Source organism: Asterias amurensis, chromosome 13 (assembly GCF_032118995.1).
Source record: "Asterias amurensis chromosome 13, ASM3211899v1".
NCBI lineage: Eukaryota > Metazoa > Echinodermata > Asteroidea > Forcipulatida > Asteriidae > Asterias > Asterias amurensis.
Window position 1 is genome coordinate 19,319,727 of NC_092660.1, and position 23,519 is coordinate 19,343,245.

Sequence of the window (23,519 nt, forward strand, 5' to 3'; positions counted from 1 at the left end):
AACAATCACTCAAGTAACAAGTGACGGAAATGATCATGTTTTGACTCCGACTAAGGTAATTAATATTCATGATTTGTTTTGGAAAATTTGAAGGTAGTTGAAAAAACAAGAGAATTTTAAATGAGCTTTCTACCTCAAGTGCTTTTTTTTTATGTGAGCGAAAGGCTGCTGTTGTGTGGTTGACAGTATCAACAGTGCATGGTGTGGAGGAGACAGAGGGTAAAGCTGCTGGACGGCGTTGGAAATGAGCCACAAATTCTGGGTAAATTTAAATTTTGTTGTTTTTCTGTTTAAAAAAATCCTGGGACGTGTGGTTTTGGGGTGTGGTTGGGGGTGTGTGAATGGGCCCAGGATCCAGGGTTGGTGGACCGTGCGGGGACACAGAAGGCGCGACAGCATCCAGCTGTGATTTTAATTCTGAGGGAAGCTGTTTAGGGATAAAGATAAAAAGCGAGATGCAAAATAACTGGATCCAAATAACTAAAGGCACAATATTATTTGAGGTCCTTATTTGACAACAACAGCAATTAATTAATTAGTACCAGCCTAGACCCAGTAACTGGGGCGCTGTACTCCTTTTCAACAATTTTTGACTTTATCTGTCGTAGTACGACAGATAAAGTCAAAAATTGTTGAAAAGGAGTACAGCGCCCCAGTTACTGGGTCTAGTACCAGCCAGTTTTTTATTTTTATTTTTTTTATTTTTTTTTATTTTAACATTTGCAAGTTTTGTTGCATGTTTTTTCATTTCTCTTGTCTGTGGTTTTTTGCACAGACATGACAATGGTAGAAAAATAGACTACCCGTACCTCCAATTTAGTAATGACAAGTCCCAACAAGAAAAATATGAAGTTTTTATCCAAAGCCTTATACTTTACTTAAATCATAGGAAAAGTTTCTGTATGGCGCCACCACTTTTTCATTCGATATGAAATAATCTAATTTACTAGTTGCGTTATCGCAACTACTAATTTACCTCAATGAGATATCCCTTTTTGTAAAAATTTGTAAAAAAGTTGTGGCGCCATACAGAAAGTAATCCCTATAAATAAATATGAAAATGGGTTTGGGTTTTTCGTTTTTTCTTAGGGTAGGATCACTTGTTAATATTGATGTTTAGTTGCGATAAGTCAGGAGGAGGGTTACGTTATCGCAACTAATTGATGTTACAACACTACATCCTATTGATACTTTGGATGCTGGTCACCTGTTCCTCCTTGTCACCCATTGGCTTTGAATTGGATTTATATTTTAATTTTGTCCCCTAATATTTCTTAATTTGCCTGTCAGCGTCATATTGCAATACTTTTGCTCTATGTCTTGTGTGTTTTACTCCAATAATTCGTTTGCTAGTGTCAGCAGTCTAAGGTGGACAATTTTGATTTATGAAAGCAGTGACTGAATTTTTGTTGGCCATAATTAAAAAAAGGTGATATTTTTCAAAGCAAAAACTCATAGTTTTATTTATAAAAAATAAAAGTGGTTTGAGAGGGCTCTATTCATTTTTTTTTTTTTTTTAATTGCAAAGGGAAAACTTTTGATGGCGCATTAAATAAAAGGCCAAGAACAGGGGGAACAAAGTCCATGCTTCCCTGGCCTTTTTGTTATTTCAATCCTGCCATAATAATCTGATGATTTAAGTACAACATTTCCTCACTGTTTATTAGTGACCATAGAGTAAAATAGTGGAGGATTAAGGTTGGGCATGTGGACCTTGGAATTATGGAAGTAAGGATTAATTAAATCATAAATCTGTTTTTAAAAACACTCAAAATCTAAGCATGGCCTATGTTTGCAATGTTATAGAGCTGCTTTAAGCATAAAATATTCCTTGTAAATAATTTGCTCACACTGAGTAAAACATGCAGTCCTGTGCCAGTCACAGATGGTACTGATAGGCCTACTAAGTATAATTTTGTACTGTTTACAATTAGCTACTTTGTTGCTTTTTAATAATAGCAACTCTCCCGAAATCAACAACCAAACAGGCTATGAAAGCAAAGTTTGATTTAAAATGAGGTGAGGGACATCCTATCATTAGAAATGGGTTGCTGGGAGGGAGCTGTAGTTATAATGGCATATGTTCTTGTTGAATGAAGAGACTAGGCCTACAAAGAGAACAGCATACGCATGTCTCTGTCAAACATAATCTTATCATGATCAGTTCAAATACTATTTTGGTCATGACAATTTGACCTTGAGGGCCTTCCTGTTTAGGATCCGATATATCAGGTCTGGATTTATCATGTGATTTTTAGACTTGATGTTCCCGTTTTATCACACTACATTGCTCCATGCTAAAATATTCCCAGCATTTTATTTTTATCCCGTCCAAAACTGAATCTGGATCGAGCAAAGTAGTTTTGGGTCCTTATGGGAATACACTCAAACAGCATTGCCACTTGACACAAAAGGTGTACAAAAAAAGATCATTGATGAGATAATGGTATGGATGAAATCCCATTAGGGATCAAAGGAAATGACAAGGGCACTTAAAATCTGCTTGCCCCTCCGGCTTCAAAGTTCAGGGGCATTATAAGACAGTCGATAACAACTAGTTTCTGTTCACCATTGTTGTAGTACCCTGCAGAGATATTTTTGCTTTTATGTATCCCTAGATACTTTCTGTGTTCACTAAACGTATACTGACTTTTTTCCCCCATGATCAAAAGACTTGACAATGAAACTGGAAAACAAGGTGTAAGCTTTGTATTCTTCGATCATGTATCATTTGCAAAACAGGACACATTTGGTTTCTACATGTTGGTAACATCGCAAAAAGAATGTTGTTTTCTATGATTCAAAATATTTTGTCAGTGGGCCAAAGATTCATGTTTAATTTTTATTCTTAAAGATGCTGTATTAAGACAACTGGTTCACCAGTGGTTGTCAAGAATCTATAGCTCGTTGTCTAGTGAGTAAATCAAATGTAGGTGGCCTGGGAGCGTGATGTAGGTGGGCCTACTTGATGACTTTTATAACTAGTTCATTGAATTTTTTAAAGTTATCTAGTTAAGTACATATGAACTTGAAGTACATGAAGAAATGTCAAACTGATACAACTCCTTCGATTTGAATTGTATAAATGTGTGACCACAGATGTTTGGCAGTTATGCATTCCTTAGAACTTTTTGTTTGTGCCCCACAAGTGCACTGTAGTGTAGGGCCTCCACGATGAACCCGAACCCGTGTGTGCACATTCTTGGGACACTGATGAGTTTAAAGCCATTGGACCCTTTCGGGACAGAAAAAAAAAAAAAAGTTCACAGATTTACAAATAATTTACAGGGTTTACAGAAGGTAATGGTAAAAGACTTCTCTTGAAATATTAGTCCATGAAATGCTTTACTTTTTGAGAAAACGGTAAAACAATATAAATTCTCGTTAACGAGAATTACGGATTTGTCATAAACACATGTCATGACACGGCGAAACGCGCGAAAACAGGAGTGGGTTTTCCCGTTATTTTCTCCCGACTCCGATGTCCGATTGAGCCTAAATTTCCACAGGATTGTTATTTTATATATAAGTTGTGATACACGAAGTGTGGGACTTGGACAATACTGTTTACCGAAAGTGTATAATGGCTTTAAATAAAACAAATGCAATCTCCATGGTCACAGGAATTGACACAATTTCCAGTGACCTCAAAAAGATGTGACCAAACATGGCTCCCACCACATGTTGATATACAAAAAAATGGGAAGGAAGGAAATTCTTCCATGATAAAACTGAGTTAACTGAGGTGTATTTCATGGAAATTCACATGACCCCAGCCCACCCCCTAACCGGGTCCCCTGTCTGATGCAATAATGCATTAAATTGCAAGGCCATAGACCCAGCACTGTACAAAGAATAACTTTGTTGGCACAGTGCCCTCTTATAGCCTGTCCTCCATACACAATCTATAATCACGTGAGTCGTATTATCAGTAGTTTCCAAGTAGCTCATTATAGCTCTGTGTGCCAAGCTACTATGGTTTGCATTTAACCTATAGTCATGTGATGGCATGCTGTGCCACACTCACCAGGAATCCACACAACGTTCCACGTCACTAAAATTCCCAGTCAATCTCCTTCCCATTGACCTCCTTTATGGGCCAGTACACTTTGTTTGGAGGGGTGAGCAGAAGGGGTGGGCAGAACTAGCACATAGGCTGTATGATACATGTATGGTATGGTATGGTATGCTAGTTTGAAACTTATAGTAAAATTAAAGGGTAGCCTACACCTTTTGTAGTTACGTGCCACTTGCCAGGGATCACAATTCCGCCCTGAGCCATCAAATTATAATCTTCCCCTTTGAATGTTGCAACATCAAATGTGTCCAAACAGCAAAAAAATGAAAAAATGATCCCAATGGTCGACAGTGTTATTATTGACAGAGTGCACTTTTGTCTGAGTATCCTTCCTACATGGTATGCTCGAACATTTTACCTTCTGGAATCACCCCATAAAAACTAATGTAAGTAGCATTGCAGCTGTTGGTTATATATGTAACATTTCAAGGAATGATTCTCTTCTTAGGAACGGAAAGCGATTCAAAACATTTCGCAGGATTATTCTTCCTCTGTGGGCAAAGCCGCTCCAGATTTCCGGCAATATCTCAAAATAACTACCACCTTTCTAAATGAAGTTTTTACAGGTTTTAAGTTTGATTGTATCTGGGCTATAAGCTCCCTGTTTTATTTGTAGGCATTAAAACAATCAAACAGTTCCAAAATCCAAAGGTATTTATACTTCCCCTTTAACCAAACTTCCCTAGGAGGAAAAAAACACACAATTTTTTACACTCCTCCACTAGTTTCTACAATAATGTAATAAAACATCTGTCTTCAGGATGCTTTGTCTCAAAGAGGAAGGCCCACCCTCAGGCTTGTCTTATTCCTCCATGATCACAGCATGTAGAAACTATCAGAGAGAGAGTGCCCCCTTGAGACCCATCCTTCCTGGAAAGCCAAGCCAAGATAATCTTATTACAAGAGCACGCCATCCATATCACCTTTCACAGGGTAGGCTAGTCTCACCTGAACCAATAATGGATCAGACCATATTAACATAAGTAAACACAACTGGCCTTGAGTTGCTTCAGTCCTTTGGTGTAAAGTTTGGCTATCCAAGGAAGACCACATCCCAAGATGTCCTTGTGTGATTTAAAACCTTTTCTGTAAACATTTATTCACAAAATGATACCTTGTTTTCAAACTTTTTCACATATCTTGTGAAAATATGATAGCCCCTGAAGTTGGTGTTAATTTTTTTAAACACTCGATCATTGAGTAGATAGCATAATAAACCTTCTGCTGAGTACAGTGTATTTGAACTGTAAAATGAGATAGAATGATCAAGGGATTGGGACAAGTTTATGTGACCTTATTAAACAAGGGACCTCCAGGGGCGGCTAGAGGCCAGCTTGGTGTGCTGTGTTGATCAACAATGGTTTTTGTATGGATCACGAGAAGCTTCGTATTCCTGAACCATAGAGTCATAACAGAGAAGGAGACCGATAGGGAAGGTCCATTACGCAGCCTGCAGGCTGGCACTAGCTCTGGCAGGTCCAGATAGATGGTAGTTGTCCATTTTAAACCCACCAGAAAGCAATTGTGTTCATGAATGACTAGTTTTTCATCTACCTCAGTAGCTGTTCAGATTCAGAAAAACTGTCTTTGTTGTGAGGAGCATTGTTGCTGTCCGTGCACTGAGTACATCAAGTTTGAATGTGGTGCAAAACAAGTCGGAAACTGTAAAACCTTGATTGGTCATTGACTTGAGTCTGAACCCGGAGGGTAAGTGGGTTTTGTTTGTCTTTGTGGGAGTAGTATTTTGCTTGAGGAATCTCCACATGTCATTTTGTGCAACCGAAATTCAATTCATTTCATTTGAGACTTATGTGGGAAAAGTTTCCGTATGGCGCCACCACTTTTTCATTCGAAATAAAATAATATAGTATCTAATTTACCTGATTGGTATATCCCTTTTTGTAAAAATGAGTGAAAAAGTGGTTGCGCCATACGGAAAGTTATCCCTTATGTGTGTTACTGTCATGACTTCATTACAGATGCTTGGCGATTTATTGAGTGGGCTGTGTGTACTCCTGGAGGTTCGTGTTTGCTATCGTTTCCATGATGGAGACAATAGCTTTAGTTGGCAACTGCTTACCAATGGTGTTCAGTGCAAAAAATAGTTACCGTAATTTTCGGATTATAAACCGCGGTTTATATGTTGATTTTGACATTTTTTTGAACTCCTGCGGTTTATTCTCCGGGCGGCTTGTAAGCCGACGTATAAATATTTAAGAGAAAAAACGGCATTTTTAAAAAGAAAGATCGTTTGTAAAATATTCTAAATAATGTTTTTTTTTTCTTAAACGAGAACAAAAACCTGCCTGTGTGATGACAAAAACCTGTTGAAAATCCCACCACAATTGTATTCCATGTTTCCTTTGTAAACCATGTAAAACGTTTATCAACCGCCCTCAGCTAGCTAGCTAGCTCCCCCTCTCAGCGCAACTCGGGTTAGACTAGACTGGTGCCCGTCTATTTATCCTAGCGATCTCTACATGCTGACGTCAGACATTCAAGCTATACTCGTGTCTCAGCGAGATAGACTCGTCCCCTGTCTATTTTTCCCACGATCTTTATATACTGACGTCAGACATCCAGGCTACACTCGTGTCAGCCAGCGGTTTCTTCAGCTCAACCACGCACACACCGCAACAGCAGAATGGTGAATGGACGTACGCAAAGAACTATGCCGCTCCGGGGGGATCAAACAAAACGTTTTCAACCTGCCCTGATTGTTGAGTCCAGTAACATTGGGAATTTTATTTCCAGGTGGCGCAAATGCGAGGGCGTAGCGCAACCCGTCGGCGAACATCGCTCAATACGGTGCCACCAACATCTGTTGTGCAATCTCGAGATTGAGCAGCGCAATTAACAGATTGCTAGCTTTACGAACTCGCATGTGTGTACATGTGCTTAATGTGCACGCTGCATGATACATTACTACATACACACACGCTACCTCCTTCCGCCCGTCCGTCGTTGCAATAATCTGTTGTGTGGATCCTCGTTGTGGGACTACAATAAAAGGGAGGGAGAAACACCGGCCAACCACCCTACTTTAATTCCCTTATTGAAAGACCCATTTCAACCTTATTTCCCGTCTACTCCGATGTTTAATAAAAGTGAATCCCCTGTCCTTGTGATTACGCAAACAATAAGGTAGCGCATTTTGTTTCATTACTACCGCTATACGATAAAGGTGAGGGAAAAACTTTAGCCGTCCACATTGTTATTTCTTTTATAATTATTTTATAAAGGAATTTTGCATGTTTAAAAAATGTTCCTATATACATTGTAAACAGAAACAACAGTCATATACAATACTCTCGTTTGTGTTGTGGTAGCCCTGAAAAGGACCGTTTGGTTTTGGTTTTGTCTATTTTCTATTTAAACAAATAATAAACGTATTTTCAGTTGTAACTTTCATCCATAATTATCCAACACAAACAATTATGTGGTCCCACAAAGGGGGTGCTGCCAGCTTACAAAAAGAATGCTATCCTATAATAGATCATTTCAATTACGATCAATAGTGTAAACTTCAATACATTTCCACTTTAATTACGACGCAACTCCCACATTGCGGCAACTATACAATACTGACTGATGTGCCGCCCGCCTGTCGCTGCACATCGCCACACAAAGAGGACCGCAAACAAGCACGGCCCCTAAGTGTTCACGCATGCGGTGATTGGCCGTTTGATGATTGGCCGTTGTTGATTGGCCGGTGATACTTCCATTCATAAAATCTTGGCTAGACTTCGGACGGATCGAGTAGAGCGGCTGCCCATTGTACAACGGGGAGCTTGAACGTCTGACCCACGCTTTGAGGCTCGGGGCCCAGTCTAATCAAACGTGAACAACTTTTGTCAACAGAGGGCGATGCGATGCAGGGCAAAGTTCAACTATTTCTCGGTGTGCGTTGTCGACCGATCTTTGATTCACGGAGAGTTTGTTGCCAATGAAGTTCACAAAACATGGCCAACACAACCGATCATCAAATCTCAAATTCTTGAAAAGGGTTGTTGATGGACAAAAAATATAACTCAGGACTGATAGTGTGAGATAAAAAAAATCACCCGTAACGCGGCAGGTTTGCGTACTTCACTTCCGTGTTTTGAGGTTAGTTTTTTCATGTTTTTTTTATTTTGATCGCGGTTTATACGCCGCGCGGCATATACGCCGACATCTAAATATTTTTTGTATATTTTGAGGAAGTGCGGTTTATACGCCGCGCGGTTTATAATCCGAAAATTACGGTAATGGTCAGACCTGTCGTTCCTGGCAGAGTTCTTATTAGCCTTTGAGGCAGACTCTGCTAGGGTCAAAACGTCAGGAAATTAACTTGTTGGGTCAAATAAATGTAATATTATTGTTGTTATGATAATAAATTGTACGTTTGTGTCGGCTAAACCTTCGAATTTGATAAAAAGTATTTCGTCAGACAGTAGTGTTAATAGCTGTGGAATGTCTGAAATTCCAGTATTCTTATTGATCGCCTGCTTTCTTCATATATTTTTTTTCTAATTTTAAGAGATAAAGGTCATTAAGGAAAATAAAGACAAGGCCTCTGTACATGTACCACAATTTATAAAAAATCTGTTCCTGTTAGACTCTGAGGATAGAAGGACTAATTTCTCAGGGTTGTTCACTCGCATCAGTTGTACAATCGCAACCCCGCCGAATGTATTCAAGCTGACATACGTCATTTTCTTGAAGATGACAACGCTTTACAAATTATTTTACTCTTTGGAAAACCACAGGAAGATGTTACCAGTATAACATCTAGTTTTATATTCTGTAGGTAGAGTGCTCCCTCCTAACACCGCTGTTTACAATTTTTCTCTTTTGTGACTGGTGTACAACTGGCCATGAACTTCATGCATCACTGAACAAAGGGCATGTTGTGGGGAACACCCAATATTTTCTGGATAGCCATTGTGTTCGGATTCAATCAATAGTTTCCATAGAAATTATTGTGCGTTGCTACCAACTGTATACAAACTTCCATTATTGTGTACTCTGTAATCAGGATGCAAGTTTACAACAACAACAATGTTTACGCACAAATGTTGGGAAGGTGTTTAGAGTTCCTGAAGTGTAACATCCTTCAGGGCAAGTTATGTACAATTTCCAAAAATGAACTTGTGCCAAGACTGCTGAGTGCATGCACCATGGTACTACACATCCTTATTTGTTTTAGTTGACATTTGATAAAGAACAAAGGTCATGGCTACTGGAGTAAACACTGAAGACACTCAACTTTCATTCTATCACAGATAACTTTTTAACATTACAGTTTTTCATTTTAGATTTTACACTTTTGCGATTTCATTCTTCTTTGGATGATCTGCCCCTCGTAAAATGTTTCTTTGCACAAATTGGTTTACCCGGAAGTTTTAAAAAATCTCAACCAAACTCTAGAACAGGGTTTAGATTCATGTGCTGTAAGGATTTGACAAGTATTTTCTGGCCTTGTAGGCTACACAGATTTCCTTGAAATAATCATTTCGGAAGGGGTTTGCCCCAGTGGTCTAGCACAGCTGGCTCTCAAGGAGGAAGAACATTGATTGTGCCTTATCATAAAACCCTGACAAGGTGGGTTGTCAAAAACTGGGCATGCCTGTCTGAAAAATTGTCTCAGCATTGAGATTTCAAAAATCATACTTCCCATTTGGAAAATGAAAGTTTCGTTTTGAAAGCAAAAGCAATGTTCAACAAACAAAAGGCTATCGGGCAAATTACTTAATTTACTTTCAGATCATCTTAAGAAATAATGCATTAGAAACACATCCAGAAATGTTCCTGTTTCCAAAGTATCGCTTTCAGCCCATTATGCTCATGATCTGCATGGGTGTGGGTACATAGCCTACTTTCTTTACATACTGAGTACTAAAGACATTTTCCTCTGTAATCTTTGGCTGTCAATGGGGCATTTCCCTTTCTCAAACATAAATAGCATAGGTTTTGGCATCATGCCAACTCACCGGGATAACACTTCCGCCTTGAACCATTATAATAGTCCCTTTTGAATGTCGCAACATGAAATGTGTCCTAACGACAAAATGATCCCCTAATGTTAAAAAGAAATCCCCTAATGTTCAAAGGAGTGTGTTGCAATCACTGACGCTCCTAGAGTGCACTGATATATGAAATATTAAAGTTTTGTTTCCTTCACTCTGAGTGTGCACAACGTACAAAAATGTAAAATAAAAAATAGAAATTCTTTGCACATTCACTTTTATGGTATATATATAAAGATGATCATGGTGGAACATTTGCTCAGAAATATTTTTGCCTGAAATGCTGTATAATTATAATATGTAGGCCCAAAATGTAGTTTTTGAGAAACAAGTAAGTTTGTATTTTTTAACCTGGCACAGGTTTGAAAATAGTGAACACACATTTTTAGTTGTTGAAGGTGTTTTTTTCTGCACTTTCTTGAGACTCCAACTACTGATATGAAGCCTAAATTTCCACAGGGTTAATGAGCTGTAACTTGGATCTTGTCCATGCGCTTTAAATATTTATGATGCAGTTAAATAAAACCAATAAAAACAGCAATGTGGGCAGTCTGCCAAAGTGACGTGGCCTTTATTAAAATTCCCCTAGATTATTGCATCACATTTTTTAAAGTGTTCGACTTTTTGGATGATATAGGTGTGCAGGTGCATTATTAACTTCTTCTTTGAAAGACCTTTGAAAAAATATGAACTGAATACTTTTGTATACTTTTTTTTTTTTTTTTTTTTTTTTTTTCGCGTCAAGTTATATCTTGCATCATCTTTCCATACATTTTGTAAAATCCCCTAATGTCCAAGTGTGTTGCAATGAAGCTTGCAGAGTGTACCTTTCTATTAAAGTGCAGACTTTTAACCCACAACTACAAAAATACACAATCATAGGTTAGCTGAAAATCTGTCAAAATCATTTCAATTTGTTGGCACGATTTTAATGGATTTAGTTCTCAACATTCAAACGTGTTACATGTAGTTGATGACATTATCGCCGTATAGTGAAGTTCAAAGGTTTATTTTATATAATAGGGCCTACATGTAGCAGTGTCATTTTCAGTTTGCACCAGGGAAGAATATATTTTTGTTTTAAAGGCAGTGGACACTATTGGTAATTGTCAAAGACTAGCCTTCACAGTTGGTGTATCTCAACATATATGCATGAAATAACAAACCTGTGAAAATTTGAGCTTAATCGGTCATCAAAGTTGCGAGATAATAATGAAAGAAAAATTAACCCTTGTCACAAAAAGTTGTGTGCACTTAGATGGTTGATTTCGAGACCTCAAGTTCTAAGTCTGAGGTCGCGAAATCAGATTCGTGGAAAGTTACTTCTTTCTCGAAAACTAAGGCACTTCAGAGGGAGCCGTTTCTCACAATGTTTTATACCATCAACCTCTCCCCATTACTTGTCACTAAGTAAGGTTTTATGCTAATAATTATTTTAAGTAATTACTAATAGTGTCCACTGCCTTACCAATAGTGTCCAGTTCTCAACATTCAAACTGTTACATGTAGTTGATGACATTATCGCAGCTGTATAGTGAAGTAAAAAGGTTAATTTTATATAATATGGCCTACATGTAGCAGTGTAGCACCAGGGAAGAATATATTTTTTTGTTTTAATACTGGAGACTGCCCAAAATAAACTTACTAATCCGCCATAACATACACATCACTGTCATTTGTCATCTTCACACCTGTGTGCAAACAATAACACACATGATTTTAATCTGCCATGACAATGCCTGGAGGAATGCAAACATAACAGAACAATGTGTCATTGTATGGTAATTAAGCCATGGAACCTATTGACAACTGCAAATGTTGATTGTTTCAGTCATACTTTCTGGATTGGATTGTATCTCATTCCCTTTTTATCATCCAAGAAACCCTGGTGTGAATTGTACTTTTGCTCATTGGTCTACTCTCACCCTAGTGTGAACTCAGTCTGTCAGCAGAGTATTGTATGTAAATCAAAGTTTCATGCTTTAAAAATTCATTGGTCTAGTCACCAGTGAAAAGGGCAAGGTCTTACACGAATGTGTGAACTTAGTTTACTCTCTCTATGCTCCCACTGTCTGTGATGTTAATTTGTATTTTGCAACTTCACTGCTCATGGGCTCCCAAAGTTGTTAAGAACAACACAATAAGGCCTAGGTAATAACAAGACGCTCTCCTTGAGTCTCCATCCTGGTGTTTTGTTGAACCTTTTCATGTAGGCTTTCTCTATGGCATGTATGGTAAGAAGTTACAAAACCGCATCTTGACCTGGTCACGTGTGTACTGGTAGCGCACTTACATGTAGTACGTGTACATGTACTGTAATAGTTGTGTGCAGGCACTGGGTGTCCTGTAGAGCCATGGTTACAGCTTTAGTCACAATACTAGGAAATGTGCTAAGGAGTCGAGTCCTTGCAGGGTTAAATAAATGTAATTCCAGACACTGTGAAGTTGGTTTCTAGACATAGGCCCTACACTTTATGCATTTACCAAGGGAGACAACATCTGTCTGTGACTGATAAATACTAGCAGATGAACACTAGAAGTACAATGTAATTTTATCACATTTGTACATTGCTGAGAACTTTCAGACTTTTATCTGAAAGTCAGACATTTTCCTATTTATTAATCAATAATTTAAAATTATCGCTTATTATTATCATTATTTAGATGGTGAAAAAAGAACCTGTTATTTTCCCGTTCTTTGATCAACTTCTCTAAAACGTGCACCCTACAATTTACCATGGAGGCTCCATGAATTTACAGACCCTTAAAATTTAGACAAATGGTTGTTTGTTGTCTGGATCTGGTTGTCTCACTCTCAGTGGTTTCTCTCCCTGCCTTCCACCTCTGTTGACATCCGATTGGAATCCTGTTTAAAGCCGACACCTTCCATGTGAAATGAGTTTTCAGTCCCTACACATGATTGCATCATGGGTTTTCCCCATTTAGTTTTCTTCCTCCCACATCTATGTAAAATGGTTTTCTTGTTTCCTTTTCACCCCTACTTGGTACTTAATGTGCTGTTGGATGTGTAATAAATAATAAAATAAAATTTAATTAATTTATTTATAATTATTTATTTTAAATCTGGAGACATACACAATAGTTACAAGTTGTGCAGGGGCTGCCAATGTTAACACAAACATATAAAAACTGTCATCAAAGACGTGTAAAACTAGACCCCTGCTGCCATCGATAAAAATACATGCATAAAGAGATAATATTCATCTTAAGTTGAGTTGTCTGATTTACCATAGTGATTTACATCGTGACCTCATACTTTGCTTAGCAGTTAAATTAGAAGTTATAACTCTTTTGACAATCTCCCCCTGGGTTACCATACATTAGAGCAAGATTTTACCTTATTGTTTTCACAGACCCATATATAAAATTCACTACAAATCATCAACTCCTTAAAATACAGTGAATGATTTTCCTTGTAGTCGGAGCAAAATGGTCCACAAAAGGCATACTACTCAAAATTCATAATTTTTGCTAAGCTCAATATTAGCATTCAGTGCGCACTTGTTTGCTATGCAACATTGCTGGATGAAATCATTCCTGCTGATGAAACATATTTTTCTGGAATTATTCCCTTTCTGGAATCTTCACTTTCCGGAATATTCCACAAGGCTCCAGGACCGCTACTGTATCCTTCCTTTTTCTATAGAAAGCAAAAGGATACAAATACAATGGAAACCTTCAGTAGGACCTAAATGTATTAACTGCTATGACATCATTATTTTTTATTGTCATATTTTTATTGTTATCCTTTTGTTATAAAAAATACAATACTGTGAATATAGTGAAATTTGCAACCTTTCAGTTTGTGAAATTATTTGTTTCATTTCTAAACTTAAAGCCACCCCCACAACAAGGATGGAGTGGTCCGAGATTGTGTTGAATGCAGGGTGTTCCATTTAATTCCTGGGGATGTTCTACTACGAGGATGTTGTGTTGTGATGGGAGTGAATGCCCAAATTGGAAGGTGACTCATCAGCCTGTGCCTTGTTAGACTTGCTAAAGTCCTTTGTACTTGAAGCTGCCCTTAACAGTTTTACTGTACTGTTGGTTGGAACAATAGATTGATTGAAGTGCAGATTGTAAATTCTGTTTTATATGTGTGTATTATTGTATTGTTTTATTTAAAACAAAATGAAAATGGAGGGGGTTGTTCTTTCAAATTTGATAGCTGTAAAGATGAACATGTACATTACGAATTCACAAATTGTTGTCAACCCAGCCCGAGTTGCTCTCAGCTCGCCCAACACAATGCAATGTTGAGATTCTTCCATGATTAGACTCCTTGCTCTATGATTAGACAAACTCTTTTCAAGGATGAGCAAGTGTTCCTGGATTTTAAATGTGTCCGAAATTTTTCTGAAAAAATGCAGATTTGGTTTTTGGTTTTTATTTCAAAAAAGCATACACAGCTACATTGTTTACTTAAAGCAAAAACACTGACAAAACTGACTTCATAATTTGACATACCATACATCACATGTCTGGTACATAGGTTGGCCATGGGCTGTTCGAAATGATATCTTTTTTTAAAACATGATCTCAACAAGAGATAACTAAACCAGAGGACTTGATCAAGTCTAGTGTTGTGCAGCTGTTGTTATTTCTCCCATGCCATAGTCCCATATGATGACGTGGTCTACGTGTATATCATTGTTATGGTGTGTGTGTTGAGTTGACATCCGTGGTGCAATTATGCAGGATAGGGATGTTGCAATCTAGTGAGTGGGTGGTTGGCTTAGTTCCTCCTTGGATATCAAGAGAAGAAGACCTACACCCAGAATGTGCTTGTCTGATCAGAAAAGAATCTCAGTAGAATTGGAAGGTAATAATTTATGCATGGGTTTTATTTTATGGCTAGAAGTTGAGGAGACAAAACAGACTTGGTTTATATTTATGGAACATTGTTGTACTCATATTTTGCACTTTGAATTCACAATAATGAGTGAAATGCAAACAAAACTCTCGTATTCAACGAACATATTGTACAACACTCAAGTTGGTATTTGTAAAATAGAAAACATTGTTTTCGTTTTAAACGGAACAAAAAAGCTTGGAAATGTCCATCAGTAACTAGTAAAAAATACAAACAAATGTACTGAAATACTTGGGTAGCCTAAATGAGAGTTTGGTTCTACACTTTCACAATAATTTTGTTCATTGTTGATAAACAGAATAATTGTTAAGTTAAGTAGGATTTGAGTCGATTGCTTGGTGGAAAAACAATCTACACTTCATAGCTTCATGCTTGAGCCATAATGTAAAATTGTAACCATGGAGGAAGAAAATCCTTCATGCTTGTAAAATGTTCTAGATTGCATTTTGCAAACCCCACCTACGTAATATTTATGAACTTGTGGTACTGCATCTTGAAGCCACTTGACAATCTGTGAGTGGAAAATCTCTATTTATGTCACAACTGTACATGTTCAGTTCTGAAATGAACCAGTGATGTATTGTAATATTAATTATAACTCAACGTTGTGATCATAGTGCTTTGATGGTCTTCAGGAGAGTAGTTTTAGATTATTTTATAGGCTCTTGTGATTTTGCCAACTTTAAGGAATTCATTGCTATAGATTTGGATTATAAATAAAACTACACTGTATTGGTGTAGTGTAATGTAGTGATAGCCTAGTACTGTAGTGTACCTGATTTCTTGGGACTGCGGTTGCATTATTTGTGTTTTTCCATGATATTTCTGTTTATATTACAAAGCACACATAGTTCTGATATGGTTTATTTGCCATTTTGGGGGTATTTAAAACTTGTTGTCGGGGCTCTGGACTTGTTGCCGGCTTGTTGTTGGCTTTTTGTAGGAACGACTCAGTCTGTACTCTTCTCCACTCCCCTGGTCATAATTGTCTTGGTGAAGTTTTTAATATCCTTTAAAGATGTGCCTTCTTAAAAAAGAATGAATTCCTTGCCCTTACACAAGATTGAAGTGTCAGGCCTGGTTCATTAAGTATCATTATGTAATTACTTCAATTGAACTTTGAAGGTTAGTTATATACGTATAGTACGGACACTTTAGCGCACATTTTAGCCTTGGTCAATCACGTTCCCATTGTCCTTACAGTTAGTTCTACTGTGGTCATTATCTTGGCACACAGTCAATGTACTTGACTCTCTATTGACCGTTTGAATAAAATGTACATTAATCTGGATTCAATGTCATTCATTAAAATATTCATAAGATGAGAATGATTATTCATGAGGTGCAGGTGATTGCTCCTTCTGATTGGTCATTGTAGGCCATTGGTAGTGTTTTGGACTGGAGATAGGGGTAAATGTAGGGCAATGGAGGGATCGTCTCCTCAGTATGCTGCCCACCCAGGGCTGGTCATTGTCTTGGTGAGCCTTGAAATATGTCTTAAGAAAGCAGTTCACATTACCCATTCAATAGGCCTACAAAGGTTACTTGTGCACATTTTTATTCAAGAACAAAATAACAGGCCATTTTTATTCACCTGTAGGCACGTGTACGTACAATACACCCTTTGTAGATCTACTGTTTACATTTGGGTAAAAATACCATTTGATAAGTCATTGTACCTTATACTTTGTGACAATTTACAAGTACGTTCAATTTAGAATCGTATGATGCACAAAGATAGACAGTTTGTTTATCAACACAGTTGGGCAGTAAAAAGGTTAAATTTAAGATTTTTGCTTATTTTGTCTTGATTTTTTAAAACTACAGTCTGAATTCATTTACAGTAGGCGCCCACATTACACTACAGTAAGATGAAAAAAATACCAGCTGAAAACTATATATTATTTCCTGTTAGTTGTGCCTGGTAGGCCTACGTACATGTACTCATTTTTGTTAACCTACTCCAGATTTTGCTATTGAGGTGAAGTAGCCAAATTTGTGCTGGTACAGAGAATGTGCACGTGTGACAAATACGTTAAACATTGTGTGCATTTAATCTATGGCACAGATTCCACAAGCTACCGATGTAATTATTACTCAGAACGGATGATCAGATGTTGCCTAAAAATTAAAAGTGTTCATAAACCTGTATGTAGAATGATTTTATCATTCTCTACCTATGGTATCTGGTGTTTAATACTTATGCTCAACTCCGAATTAAAAATTCCAAAAGACATTTAGGTCATGAACATTCACCCTATTGGCCGTTTGTTTGTCAACACGTTTGGGCATGTTGAAGGTTAAGAGAGTATCATTGCATTGTTCTGTTTTTATTTATGTACATTCTGGAGCTGTTTTGCATTTCAATTGTAAAGTAAACAACTCCGATTACTTGAAGTAAAGAGGATGACCTTACAAGTGATTGTGTGCAAATTGATTCTGTCCAGCCTTTGAGAAAGACTCTGCCACCAGAGTTGAAACGTGAGGCCATTAACCATGTTTTTACTTCTGTTTGGCAAATAACTTCTGCTGAGTTAAATACCCTCTGAGATGGGTAGAGGATGGGAGCCCATAACAAAGAGAATTTTCTCAAACACTGCCTGCGTCGAGCAGTGTTTGCCAACCCTTTATCAGAGACCTTCAGTGCATAAGCTATGGATTATTAATTCTTTGTAACCATTGTGTGTGGTTGAAACCTGGGGATATAAATAACAAGCGTTGCTTGAGTGAGGTTTCTGGACCAAGGTTTCTGGGCCCCCCTCCTTCTTGCAGCAGGGTTGATGTTGTTTTGACTGTCATTAGATTGATTATTGGTTGTGTAGGAGGGAGGTGTAAAGCGAGTTGAGTTTCTCTGGTTGATGGTGTGGCAGGGAGGTTCACATCAACAAGCGGTGTTTCTCTGATGGTTTGTTGACGGTGTTCAGGGGGTGGTGCACAACTTACTTGTTTTCTCTGAGTCTGATGGTGCCATCAGAAGGAGGTGAGCAACAAGTGGTGTTTCTCTCTCATGGTTTGGGATTTAGGTGAATGGCATGTTGTGTAATCTCGCTGATTTTTTCAGTTTTTAATCTCATTATTTAGGTTTGTTTTAAATAAATTGGTTTTCACCGACATGTTTGGGTAAATTTGTCTGGGACACCCAAACCAAACAGTGCACTCTTGTCACATCCGCCATACCCCAAAAGCCTAATTTATTACATCTTGTAGATCATGTAGGTAGGATATTTTATACGTCCAGTGGGTAAAAACACTTGGTAAAGAACAATTATTTTATTTTGGCCATTATTCCCAGTCCCACTTGATCTAGAAAAAGTTCAGTCTGAAATAAACCAATTGCTGCACAAACATCCAGTAAAAACCAATAAAATAATTATTGACATTGATGTTGTTAATAACAATTTGTTTACTCCAGCTTGTATTTAGGCCTAGTATCAATTTTTTATAATTATGTTAAATGGTTTACCCCCAGAACCAAGGAGGTGTTTCACATTATGGCTTTTATTTTTAAGCGTTGAAATGAGGTCAAAAGTTGTAACATGGGATTAGAATATGATAGTACATGTTCTATGTATGTAGAATGGCTTCTAATGACATAACGATTCGCAGAGGAATATTTCGATGATGAGATTCAATGAAGTCCTTTATGTACATATTACCACTGACCTAATGGACACGTCTGACGTACATGAATGGCAATCTCTATGGTGTGGAGGCTTGTGTAATTAGGAAGGATAGGCAATGACATGACTTCCCTCAGTTCCACAGACGTCACTGTGCTCAGGAAATAATCAAAACAGATATCAGGGACATTAGCCATAGTGATGACATTTACACATAACGGCGCTCTGCATGTAATTGTAACCTTTCTTGCTTTTTACTCATGATATTACATTGTATACTAAAGTACATTGTATACAAAAGTACACGTACATCTATGGCTTTACGTATCAATATTAACATCCAAATCTGTCAGGTGACTTGTTGTTGATAACATCTTTTAAAGATGGGGATCCAACAAATGGCAATGCAGTTCATTAAACATTGATCTTCATCAATCCTTATTCTATACAATGTGTACAACCAGCATTGGGCAGGTGAAATTGAAGCTATTTTGTGTACATTGTCATATGCCTAGAGAGCCCCTACCCTTCTTCCACACTTAGGCCGTGTCCGAAACGACGACTTCGGCTACAGCTACGTCTAGATCAGCGCGTCTACCAGTGTTGAAGAATAGCATACGCACGCGATCTAGCCGTAGCTGTAGCCGAAGTCGTCGTTTCGGACACGGCCTAACACTTTTTCCACTAAAAAGCTGTAAGTTGTACTGTAAGCAATAAAATGGCCTCTGACCGGGAAAAAAAATGAGGCATAACTGTTACATTTTTGTTGCTAGAATCACCCGCAAAGGGATGTTTCCCATAATTTCCATTTACCGAACCATCCTTTGATGACTACTATGAATGGTACAAAACCAATCACAGGCCTGATACTTCACGGAGGCAACGGAGGCGATTGCCTCCGTTGCCCCTTGTCATTGCCTTGGTGCCCTTGAAATGCTTCAGTAGAAATTTACAATTTCCTCATAGGGTGCCCTTTGCCAAAGAGAAATTGCCTTGGTGCCCTTGCCCTTTCAAAAACGAAGCATACAGCCCTGCAATCAAACTTTCACACTCGGTCATCTCAAAACACAAATTTTGCACAAACTTGTTCATGGGTCCTAGTTGTATGATTTAAATGATAGGCCTAGTGGTAGCATTTAAATCTAACCAATTACAAAAACGAAAAACGCGCGTGGGCTTTCATTACAGATAATATTCATTAGATGCAATGTACACGTACAATGTAATGTAGGTTACATGACATGATTTGTACACATAGCCTTGTAAGTTGTATACGTTGCTGAGGTATCTGTTTATAGTGTGTAATGCAGTTTTTTTCTTCATGTAACGTCATAAACATTGCATCTACCATCACGATATTTACACAATTTATTTCAAGATTGTTCTACTTTTAGAAGATTTAGCTAATAGTAAACAGGGGTATTGAAAGAGAAGATCTTTGTTTAAGAGATGGCGTTTGTATAAAGAGTGGTTGATTCTTTTTCTTATTTCAGGCTATGCCAGAATCAGTGAAGGCTCACACCAAAGGAAACCAGGAGATGAACCAGTTGCAAAGTCCATTTTCAGTAAGTCACTCGGACTCCATTCTCATTCCCAGTGGTGTGGGATCTTGTTCTAAACCACCCCCCCCCACCCCACCCTAACTCTGAGAATGCCTTGCTGGATGATAACCATGGATATCCCAAAATATTGGATATTTAATTTTTCCAGTGGTTAATTAACTCTATGTGCCTGCTGCTAAAACATAAATTACAGCCCTCAAAAAGCATCAAGTCCTAAAGCAACTGGTCGCCCGCGCCCTTCTTTGAACTTGATATAATGTCTAACTGTATGCAGTTTAGGGTGCCCATGTAAAAACATGATTCAAGTGGATTGCCTAAAAATACTTGCATTTTGACACATACATGTAAGGGAATAATGAATTTACTTAGAAATACTCTTCTTCATGGCCCTGTGACTTTTAAACTTAGGTATTTTATTTGCATTTGCATTTATACCATAGGTCCTTCTGGTAAGCATTTTGCAACAGCTAATTCTATTTGCTCATTTTTTCTTATAGTTCAACACATTGCCAACTCCAATGGATGACAACTACCTGTCCATGTCGGGGCGGACGCCGTCCATGCCTGTGGATATTAAACAGTCGTCATGTGTTCATGACGTCAACATGATCAACAACAACTTGCCACCTCTGCTCAACAGTGTCATCGGTAAGTAACTTTTTTTTAAATATTTTATTTTATTCAATAAATAAAAAAAGAGAAGATAAATACAACAAAAGTACATAAACTCAAATTCAAGGAAACAGGATAACCTGACAATCGCGGACGACCCCCAGAACATCTAGACAGAGTAGTTAACTAAGTTACGACGTGATTGTGGTATCATTTATTGTGGAGGTTGTAAGGACGAAAGGGAGGGGCTCGCAAATTTAGCATTCTAAAGTAAACATGGAACAAAATTCTGATCTTGCTAAAATGATTGCAAAGATTTATGATACGCACTTGTGGCTTTTGTAGCAATTTTTTCAGGGGGTGTTGCATTGTTCAGAAAAATATTGATTTGAAAAAAGATATTGTTGAATGGGAGTAACTTTAGTTGTTTTTCTGCTAGGGGCAGTCAAAGAGACAGGTGTTTGGCTATACTATAGGTCTTAATTCTTGTGGCATTTCCTTCAGTCTGGCTGGAGTGAAAGGTTGCAACTACAAATGAACACAACAGCCGTACCAAGAAGTGCTGCTTATTGATTTTCATTCCCTGCTCTGACGAAACTGGATTTTCTGGTTTCTCCTGTTGCCAAATAACAAAAATAGAATTGTTGTCGGGTGCAGAACCTAAAGGTGATGCTCTGATTGGCTGGATTGGTTTCTTAATGATGAGTGACCTCAATTTAGCAGTGACTTGTTTCACAAACGCAAGTCGGGTCCTTGGGCAAGATTGTCTTCTCGAGCAGTGTCTCACGTCATCTCACAGGGAGTGGACGGCCATGGATTTCTCGGTGTGAGGTATCCCTCCTCACTGCCAATCTCCTTCGTCTCTCTGTCTCTCTCTGGACTTATATGTAGTGGGGAATCTCTCACATCTTTAGTTTGACGCTGCGGCTTGAAGTGGGGAATCTCTCACATCTTCAGGTTGACGCTGCGGCTTGGTACACCTACGGCAAGTCAAATACGGTCTGAGTATTTTTCCTCCTGCTGTACGGATCAAAGCAAACCGTTTATGATGAATGTGTTCTTGTATAAACCGGGGCAGCGTCGGCTTCTGTCGACTGAGACAGCTTTTAAACGACGTTCTCCACGACGTTCTCCACGATGCCTGAAAAGTATGCTCTCGTTGTTTTTCATTCAGGAAAAAAAAGTTGGCGAGTTAATCTTATTTTTAAAAAGATGCAGTTAACAGATTTTGGTTGACAGATGTTGTCTTGCGTGGTTTTACTCGAATTTTGTTTTGATCATTATGTTTTTCTTCTTTACAGCTGTTTTATTGTTTCATTTGAGCTTTATTAATTCCTATTTTAACAGGATGTGCCAGTGCATTATCCTGGATTTCTGGCTGTACTAGTGATGACATGTACTTTTTATAAAATGTAGAATTGCAACAAAAAGTGTTTTAAGATTTTGCCAACTATTCATTCTACATGGTTATTTTTCAATTGTTGATCATCATACCAAAACATTTTTTTTTTTTTAAATTGTCTCTGATTTGACATAACTGTTTGAGAGAAGAAAAAACAGCTAAAGTTCATGAAGCTGAGAAACAATTTAAGCACCAAAAGATTATACAAAATTCTAACGAAAATCTTAAAATTGCAACAAACTGAAAAAAAAGAACAGAGAATTATTGCTTAGATTATTGTTATTCTTTTACCTTGCAAAAAGTTGGCAGGGCAACAGCCAAGCAGGCAACACTAATTACACAGCACTTGGTACGGTAACACATTTTGTTGTCATTTAGTGCTTTAAAAATTCACGGTTCATATCTAAATCATTTTTTTGTTTTTTTGTTCCGTCTTTAAAAAATACAGAAGCCACAGAGAATCTCCAGATTTCTATGACCTCCAGCGATGATCTGAATCAGAGTTTGATCAATGTTGATGCCAATCAGAACACAAGACGCAGGAGGAAGAAGAAGAGAAGGTCAAGTGTCGGACCCAGCAAGTTTGAAGGTAAGACGCCTGTTCATCATGTCGGTTTTAAGGCCGTTACCAGTCTGTTCGATACATTTTAAAAGCACTGGACATATTGATTACTCAAAATAATTTTTAGCAAAAAAACTTACTTGGTAACAAGCGATGGTGAGCTGTTGATAATATAAAACATTGTGAAAACGGCCCCCTCTCAAGTAACAAAGTTGTTTTAGAAAGGGAATTTCTCACTCATATATTAAAAGGCCTGAAGCCTTTTGGAGCATCTGAAAGCACACAGATTTGTGCAACAAGAGGTGTGTATTTCTTTCATTATTCTCTTGTGACTTCGATGACCAATTTTCGCAGAGTTGTCATTTTATGCATATGTTGGGATACACCAAGTGAGAAACCAGGTCTTTGACAATTACTGAACGTGTCCAGTGCTTTTAAGCTCTCAACATGAATGCAGTTGTGCTGACAGTTCGACATGCAAAAGTTTTCCATGACCTATCTCCTGTCTTAATATTCTCTTTTATTCTGCTGGCCAATCCCTACTGACTCGAACTATTATTCCACTAAATTCAAATGTCGAGGTTGATGGATATTAATGTCTTATTGATTTCACTATCCAAAAATTAAATATATCACTCTCAATTGCTTTGCTTGGAGATAAATTCCCCAATCCATCATTTTCATTCCGTTCCAAAACAAAATTGATTTTCGTGAATTATAACATGTATGCAACTTCAGGGAAAATAATATTTTTACAAGGTACAAACATTGTGAAAATTTT

The 23,519-nt window shown here is 37.8% G+C and overlaps 1 protein-coding gene across 4 annotated transcripts in view; it reads left to right on the forward strand.

Moving 5' to 3' along the window:
- Positions 1-24: 24 nt before the first annotated feature.
- Positions 25-23,519, forward strand: part of LOC139945862 (MAP kinase-interacting serine/threonine-protein kinase 1-like) — a 34,679-nt gene continuing 11,184 nt past the window's right edge. The window contains exons 1-4 of one of the 4 annotated variants that reach the window (XM_071943356.1): positions 25-262; positions 20,094-20,165; positions 20,660-20,810; positions 22,625-22,765. In XM_071943356.1, the coding sequence (XP_071799457.1) occupies positions 245-262; positions 20,094-20,165; positions 20,660-20,810; positions 22,625-22,765 (382 nt within the window). In that variant the 5' untranslated portion in view covers positions 25-244. Of the gene's footprint in view, positions 263-5,473; positions 5,786-14,779; positions 14,930-17,815; positions 17,961-20,093; positions 20,166-20,659; positions 20,811-22,624; positions 22,766-23,519 lie in introns of those variants that run through there. The other 3 variants (XM_071943358.1, XM_071943359.1, XM_071943360.1) reach the window with 3 other exon arrangements.